Source organism: Xyrauchen texanus, chromosome 22 (genome assembly GCF_025860055.1).
Source record: "Xyrauchen texanus isolate HMW12.3.18 chromosome 22, RBS_HiC_50CHRs, whole genome shotgun sequence".
NCBI lineage: Eukaryota > Metazoa > Chordata > Actinopteri > Cypriniformes > Catostomidae > Xyrauchen > Xyrauchen texanus.
In genome coordinates this window covers 2924266-2932988 of record NC_068297.1, presented here as the reverse complement: position 1 = coordinate 2932988, position 8723 = coordinate 2924266, and the positions used below count along the sequence as shown (strand labels likewise).

Below are 8723 nucleotides of genomic sequence, written 5' to 3'. Positions count from 1 at the left end.
CCGTTTTTACTTAGCTTCTGAACTGTCATCATATATAAACATAATTTTTTTTTAATTATTATTATTATTATTATTATTATTATTATTATTATGTCTAATGTGAGCAGAAGGCGCACCTGCAGTGGGACTCGCGCGCGCGCTCTTTTTCGCGTAATTCTGTTTGGTCGTTTATGACGTCATGCGATCAGTGCGTTTTGAGGAAGCGCGAGCAACGGCATCAAATAAATACGGAAACGACTTCATCAGTCAGAGCGAAATTGTCGAACAGTGTCGCCTTAATGTGTCTGTATTTATACGTCACGCGTCCCGACGTCCCAAACCGAAAGGTAGGTTGTTTTCTTTCTCCTTGGCTGTGTTTTTAAGTTCCTAAAAGAGCAAGTTTGCCCAAACCTTCATTGATCATCATAATGTGATCAGAGCGACATTATTCGCCGGAGTGTCAAGTCTGTCCTTGTTGGTTGGAAATTGTGTAGTTTTACTGTTGTGAACTGCTGGCAAATAGAGAGATAGAAATTAATAGAAGTGTAAATGAATTTTACGCCACGGTATATCGATCAGATAGTGACTTTGATCCGGTATACTGTATGTAATACACCTGATAAACATCAAATTTAGTTTTAGTCACGTTTTTTCCCTCCAATGCTTCCTGTATCACTTCCTCTTGTTTAAATGTATTACAGAAAAGTGCTGCCTATTATTTAATGCTAATATTTACAGTTGAATATGTCTAATCCGTACATACTAGAGTATTAGGTAGAGTTAATATTATAAAGCCTTCCATTCATCACCTTTATACTTTATAAAATTGAGTAATGTTTACTAGTATTGTTTGACATTTGGAGGTTTATGCATGCACTAAAGTAAAAAGGAAAGTTTCAGTTTTCTAACGATCTAATTATGTTTCTAATCTGAACCGTTGCAGAGATGTACAGAATATCAATATCATTGAAATGTTGGCTCATATTATTCATTTTAACTTCTTTCTTTTGTACATTTAGTGCATAAAACTCAAAACGTGTTTCTGGATCAAAGTGACTCAAAAGTAAATGGAGAAGTTGTTGGAGGGAGGGATTATGAGTTGTTGACATGTTGGCTTGTGGGTAAAAACGGTTCCAATTTATAATGGGCTTTCACGACAACTTTAGCATTCAACAGGCTGTCTGATATGAACTGCTGTTTTGTATTCACAGTGAAGAAAGTACAGTTCACAATCCTGCATCCTGCCACATGATGCAGTTTCGCAGATATCTGTGTGCTCTCATCGCCTATAGTGGGATAACCCTAGCTATGCCAATCAAAAATGGAACAGGGACAGAGTCCAGCAACGATACGCCACCACTGCTTCTGGTATCATTTGATGGTTTTCGTGCAGACTATCTAAAAAAATACTCATTACCCAATCTTGAGAAGTTCTTCTCCGATGGTGTCCTTGTTCATGAACTCATCAATGTCTTTACGACAAAAACCTTCCCCAATCATTACAGTCTCGTCACGGGACTGTACGCGGAGAGCCACGGTATACTTGCGAGCATGATGTACGACCCTGTGTCGAAAAAGCATTTCTCTCTTCAAAATGGCAGCGATCCATTCTGGTGGGACGAAGCCACACCGATTTGGGTCTCCGTAGAGGAATCTGGGTACAAAGCAGCATCTGCTATGTGGCCAGGAACAAACGTGGATATTCAAAACCACACGTTGAAATACAAATTTGAATATGACTCAAGGGTGACCTTCCAAGAGAGGCTGGGAAACTTGACGAAGTGGATGACTGAGGACAAATCTGTTAAGTTTGCCTCTCTATACTGGGAAGAACCTGACCGGACGGGCCACCTTTATGGCCCTGATAACACAACAGAGATGTCTCGGGTTCTGACGGATGTGGACAATCTTGTAGGTGTACTAATGGAGCAGCTCAACAAAACAGGATTATGGGGGAAAATAAACATTATCATTACTAGCGATCATGGTATGACTCAGTGTTCACAAGAGAGACTCATTATACTGGATGATTGCATCAGTCCCAACAGCTATACCGTAGTGGATCTCACTCCTGTGGGCGCCATCATTCCACTGACAGGTATTCATTTGTCATATAAATTCTATTGTAGTTATATTTGTTTTTACAAAAAACACCATCTGACATGGTGAACTGTGAATTTTCTTACTATTCAGTTTAATGGTTGACCAATATAGTTTTTTTGAATGGCTCATACCAAAATCCCTTGAGCAGGATGTAATGCTTACTGTATGTATGAATATTTAATGCAAGTTAGATGTACACAAAATTGCTGAATTCAATTGAATAAATTTTTATTTTACTTTGCATTTGAATGCAAAATATTCCCCATCAAAATAGAGCCAATAGAGCACAAGAGTCGGCTTCTGGAAGTAAAAATCACATTCATTTTATCCATAGGCTAATTGATTATTATCGATAACTTATAAACCTTTAAAGGCATTTAAACATTTACATTTAAACATTTACGCATTTGGCAGACGCTTTTATCCAAAGCGACTTACAGTGCACTTATTACAGGGACAATCGCCCCGGAGCAACCTGGAGTTAAGTGCCTTGCTCAAGGACACAATGGTGGTGGCTGTGGGGATTGAACCAGCAACCTTCTGATTTACAGTTATGTGCTTTAGCCCACTACGCCGCCACCAAGGCAGACCTACGGTGAGCACTGAGGTTGTTAAGCAATGGTATATGCTTCTGTTAAAGCCACCAGTCCATGTAATTTGGACTTCATTTAAAAAGTTATTAAATTAGTGAAATTTGGGAGAGAATTTAAGAACTACATTACCCATAATTCCAAAGAGAGATCCACCAATCAGAGAGTCACAGTGAACAATGTGCGCTAAAAGAGCTCTGCAGTGTCTGCCCACTCCCAATAGATTATATTTCGATTACACCATTCTCAATGATTCATGGGATCGTAGTTCATTCTAGAGGTTGACTGGAAATTGGATTTTGCCAATAACTAAGGTGGTGGAAAAGGCAGATTACCGATTAATCAGCTGATAGTTTTTTTCTAAATCAATCAATACAATAATAAAAATAACAAAAATTATTCTTTCCTTACTATGAAGGGCACAGACATCGAGGCTGCAAAATGAATAAAATCCCAAAAGCAGTTTATTGTGCAACCAAAATATCAATGATAACCAGAGAAATTAAGAATTGGTGCATAACGCGGGACTTTTTACTTTAAACAAGCCTGCACGCAACACACAAGGCATTACGGAGATTTGGCTCCGTAACAGTGCTCTATGTGTAAGTATTTACCAAATTAAGCTTTTTATAACCTATAGATTCACCAGATGAAGAGTTTTATATGCATATATTTCACCATAATGATAAGGAAGGATAACGATAAGGAATAAAAACAAATTGGGGGTAAAAATGAAAATAAATATCGGCGACTGTCTGCATGTATTTTTTCCGATAACCGATTGTTCCAAAAAGCAACTGTCAGACAAAATCGGTTAAAAGTCTGTCTCTAGTTCAGTCCCTTATTAAAGATGATAAATACACAGTCTTGTACCTTTTTTATTTTTGCCTGATTTTCAAATATGTTTTTGCTTCAAATCAAAGTTCATAATGTTGTGATTCACCTCATGGTTTAAAACTCTTATGAAGGATTTTATGAAATCCCTATGGAAAAAAAAAAGAATGGGGAAAACTCCGGAAGCAAGATGTCTAAAAAGGATTCACTGTTTTATCAATTGACTGTTCGTCTCAAAATGTCCAAATATCTTCGGATTAATCGGCCTGACGATGTGTTTTTATCAAGATATAATATCCAAGGCTGATATACTACATGAACGGTGAAATCGTCTTGAATACCTAACTAAAAAATATTCAAATAAGTGAGTATTAAGTTTCATAATATGGATAAAAACAGACCCTCAACCATCTCTTAGGACTCTCAGTAGATTTCCGTAGAATTGGAACCAGTGGCGTAGCCAAGGGTGGGCTAGACCCACCCAAATTAGACCCAGGCCTACCCAGAATATTACAGATTATTCTTTGTCTTCAAATAGATGTGTATTAAAAAGTTTAAAAATAAATATACATTTGGGCCATTCATTTTTATTGAGGCCCACCCAAAAGTAATTTCCTTGCTACGCCCATTGGTCACAACAAAGTTCTGTACATCCCCCACCCCTCCTTCACATGTTTATTGAATTTGGCTAATTTGATTAGCATTCTGCTAGCAATAAGTGTGTATAGTACTTCTCTCAGTTTAACACATTTGACCATGTTTAAATCCATTCCACAGAGTTCCACCAATTTTTCCCTCCAAAATCTGAAAGAAGTCTGCGGAATCCGTCTGGTTCAGCTAATGAGAATTTCTTCTGTTTATTCTTTTGTTTTACGCAACAGATAATTTGACGGTGTACAAAAAGCTCTCCAGCTGTCACAGACACATGAAGGTTTACCTGAAGGATGCTGTTCCTGATAGGCTGCACTATAAAAACAATGAACGGATTCAGCCAATCATCTTGGTTGCAGATGAAGGATGGACAATTGTTAAAAATGGCAGACTCCCACGATGTGAGTGTTCAGTGAAAACAATCAAGCGCACCATGTGACATTTGCCTTCAGATGTTTAAATGCTTAACATGATTACATTATATTTATTTAATGGTGTTCAGGCAATCAACACTACTACTATTGATTATATTTTGGCTTGGAGATTTGCCATTAGTGGTTGGACATACAGTGCATCCGGAAAGTATTCACAGCGCTTCACTTTTTCCACATTTTGTTATGTTACAGCCTTATTCCAAAATGGATTAAATTCATTATTTTCCTCAAAATTCTACAAACAATACCCCATCATGATAATGTGAAAGAAGTTTGTTTGAAATCTTTGCGAATTTATAAAAAAAAAAAAAAACACTTTACATAAGTATTTGCATGCTCAATACTTTGTTGAAGCACCTTTGACACCAATTACAGCCTCAAGTCTTTTTGAGTATGTTGCTACAAGCTTGGCACATCTATTATTGGGCAGTTTCTCCCATTCCTCTTTGCAGGACCTCTCAAGCTCCATCAGGTTGGATGGGGAGCATCGGTGCACAGCCATTTTCAGATCTCTCCAGAGATGTTCAATCGGATTCAAGTCTGGACTCTGGCTGGGCCACTCAAGGACATTCACAGAGTTGTCCCGTAGCCACTCCTTTGTTATCTTGGCTGTGTGCTTAGGGTCGTTGTCCTGTTAGAAGATGAACCTTCACCCTAGTCTGAGGTCTAGAGCGCTCTGGAGCAGGTTTTTATCAAGGATGTCTCTGTACATTGCTGCATTCATCTTTCTCTCGATCCTGACTAGTCTCCCAGTTCCTGCTGCTGAAAAACATCCCCACAGCATGATGCTGCCACCACCATGCTTCACTTTAGGGATGGTATTGGCCAGGTGATGAGTGGTACCTGGTTTCCTCCAGACATGATGCTTGCCATTCAGGCCAAAGAGCTCAATCTTTGTTTCATCAGACCAGAGAATTTTGTTTCTCATGATCTGAGAGTCCTTAAGGTGCCTTTTGGCAAACTCCAGGTGGGCTGTCATGTGCCTTTTACTGAGGAGTGGCTTCTGTCTGGCCACTCTAACATACAGGCCTGATTGGTGTAGTGCTGCAGAGATGGTTGTTCTTCTGGAAGGTTCTCCTCTCTCCACAGAGAAATGCTGGAGCTTTGTCAGAGTGGCCATCGGGTTCTTGGTCACCTCCCTGACTAAGTCCCTTCCCCCCCGATCACTCAGTTTGGCCGGGCGGCCAGCTCTAGGAAAAGTCCTGGTGGTTCCAAACTTCTTCCATTTACAGATGATGGAGGCCACTGTGCTCATTGGGACCTTCAATGCTGCAGAATCTGTGCTTCGATACAATCCTGTCTACAGACAATTCCTTGGACTTCATGGCTTGGTTTGTGCTCTGACATTCACTATGAACTGTGGGACCTTATATAGACAGGTGTGTGCCTTTCCAAATCATGTCCAATCAACTGAATTTACCACAGGTGGACCCCAATCAAGTTGTAGAAACATCTCAAGGATTATCAGTGGAAACAGGATACACCTGAGCTCAATTTTGAGTGTCATGGCAAAGGCTGTGAATACTTATGTACATGTGATTTTATTTTTAATAAATTTTCAAAGATTTCAAACAAACTTCTTTCACGTTGTCATTATGGGGTATTTTTTGTAGAATTTTGAGGAAAATAATGATTTTAATCAATTTTGGAATAAGGCTGTAACATAACAAAATGTGGAAAAAGTGAAGCGCTGTGAATACTTTCTGGATGCACTGTACAGTGTTTACCTTGCGGATGAAAAAACTGGTGAAAAAGTCAATAGATGTACATTGAAGGAGGAACCCGAGCCATATCTAGAGACCAGAATATCATAGACACTTAGTTGTCGACTCTTTTGCTGCATTGTGAAGCAACATTGGTCTTTTGAATGGTGCTTTAGAAAGTAATTATAATAAACCCTATGCTTCTTCTCTTTCGCAGTGGGCGATCATGGCTATGACAATACACTTCCCAGCATGCACCCTTTTCTGGCCGCCCATGGGCCTGCCTTCCGCAAAGGCTATACGATGTCGAGCTTCAACAGTGTGGATCTGTATCCTCTCATGTGCCACCTCATCGGCATTCCTCCAATGCCAAACAACGGCAGCTTCGCTCATGTGCGCTGCACGCTAGTTAACGAGCAGTGCGGAGAGCTGGCGCTAGCGGTGGGTATCGTGCTCGGGGTCTTAATAATCCTGACCACTTTCACCTGTCTGTTCAAGCTAATGAAGAACAGAAATAATTCGTCTACACGTCCATTCGCCCGGTTGGAGTTGGAGGATGATGAGGATGACGAACCTTTACTTGAATGAACAGGTTTTTTTTTTTTTTTTTTTTAAATGGAGCGATTTTGAAATGATTCGAGCACATGCATGACATTAAAGGGATAGCTCTCCCAAAAATGACAAAATTCTGTCATCTTATACTCGCCCTTACTGTATGTTGTTCTCTCTTTCTTCAGTGGAACACAAAAGATGTTTTGAATAGGGATGCACCCATATGAATGTTTTTGAATGATACCCGATTCCAATTTTAACGAAATACTATAGGTTTTGCTGAGTGCTAAAAATGTACAAAGAGGTATAAAAGCTATTTTATTGTATCTCTATAGGGCTGGGTATTGATGCATATTTCCTGATTTGATTCCTATTCAAGAGCTCTCGATTCTGTTTCCAATGCTTCGATAATTGAATATAATCAATTCATATGATTATATTTCAGTTATAATGTCCCTTTTACTTACATATGAAAGAAATTCTCTCCCAGTTAATGTTGTTAATTATAAAGGAGATCTTCTAATTAGGTACATTACGAAAATATTAATTTGACAAATTATTTTTTATTAGTTTTTCATCATTTTAGTCACATTTTTGCTTTTTAAATCAATGTATTCAATAAAATATGATAATATATTGCGTACATTATATTTTGTTACATATTTATTGTTTAATTGCATAATTTCTACTATTTACATTCATTTTTTGGAGCACGTGCTAAAAACCGGTACTGTCTCTTTAAGGAAACTGGGAGTTCTGTAAATGAGCGCATATTAACGAGAGAGGACTCAAATGGCTTTACCTCATCCATGCTATGCATGATTAGAATTAAATGTTTATTTTACATTGTTGTTTCATTGTTCAAGGTTATCAAAAGAGACAGACAAATGGGTCACACGGATCTCATCTTTGGACACACATTACACGGAACAACTTTTAGTCTTAACATGCTGTGAAAGGATCTCGCTGCCGAATACTCCACTACTATACTACACAATTCATTCACTGGTGAATGAAATCTTAACATTTACCAACCAGTAGCCAGATATATACATTTTTAGTTGCATAACATGAAATGTATGCAAGTGTTTGTCTCCTATTGTAAGAACTGATTTCGAAATTGTTCAAATGAAGATTGCGATGCATCAGAAATTCAATATTTTGACCCAACTCTATATCTAACAATACGTTTCATTGAACATGCATTGGATCTATTGAACATATAACAGGCCAACATTTAAGAGAGCTACAGTTAAAGACAAATACAAGATTAAATATAAATAAATATGATAACATGATGATTGATGTGGGGGAAAATGATCATTTGGACTTCTTGTTTTTGCAATCATTTTATGCACATTGAGCATGCTTTACTTTTTACATTTACATTTATGCATTTGCCAGACACTTTTATCCAAAGCGACTTACAGTGCATTTATTACAGGGACAATCCCCCAGAGCAACTTGGAGTTAAGTGCCTTGCTCAAGGACACAATGGTGGTGGCTGTGGGGATCGAACCAGTGATGTGAACCTTCTGATTACCAGTGATGTGCTTTAGTCCACTACGCCACCACCACTCCGCACTTTTTCAGGCTTTATTTGTTTTGGTAGTTTTTTTTTTATATATTTATATCACCCACAGAAAATAACTATTATCAGCTTTATTAAACACAATATATGTACATAATAATGAATAAATATACAGAGCATATTAGTGTTTTCATGCATGCGACCGATATGCCAATGGTTTTAATTTGGTCAGTAATAAATATCAATGTCCGATATATCAGTGCATCCTTAGTTTTGAAGAATGTTCAAGCGGTTATTACAACAGATGCTATCAAGCTCCAAAAGACCACCAGTAGCTTATAGCTCC

General features: G+C 38.2%; 1 protein-coding gene across 1 annotated transcript; it reads left to right on the top strand.

Moving 5' to 3' along the window:
• The first annotated feature begins 203 nt into the window (after positions 1–203).
• Positions 204–8295, top strand: LOC127662446 (bis(5'-adenosyl)-triphosphatase enpp4-like). Its single transcript, XM_052153617.1, has 4 exons — positions 204–326; positions 1191–2077; positions 4388–4558; positions 6512–8295. The coding sequence occupies exons 2-4, from the start codon at positions 1228–1230 to the stop codon at positions 6880–6882; spliced, it is 1392 nt and encodes a 463-aa protein (XP_052009577.1). The 5' UTR covers positions 204–326; positions 1191–1227; the 3' UTR covers positions 6883–8295.
• Positions 8296–8723: the final 428 nt, after the last annotated feature.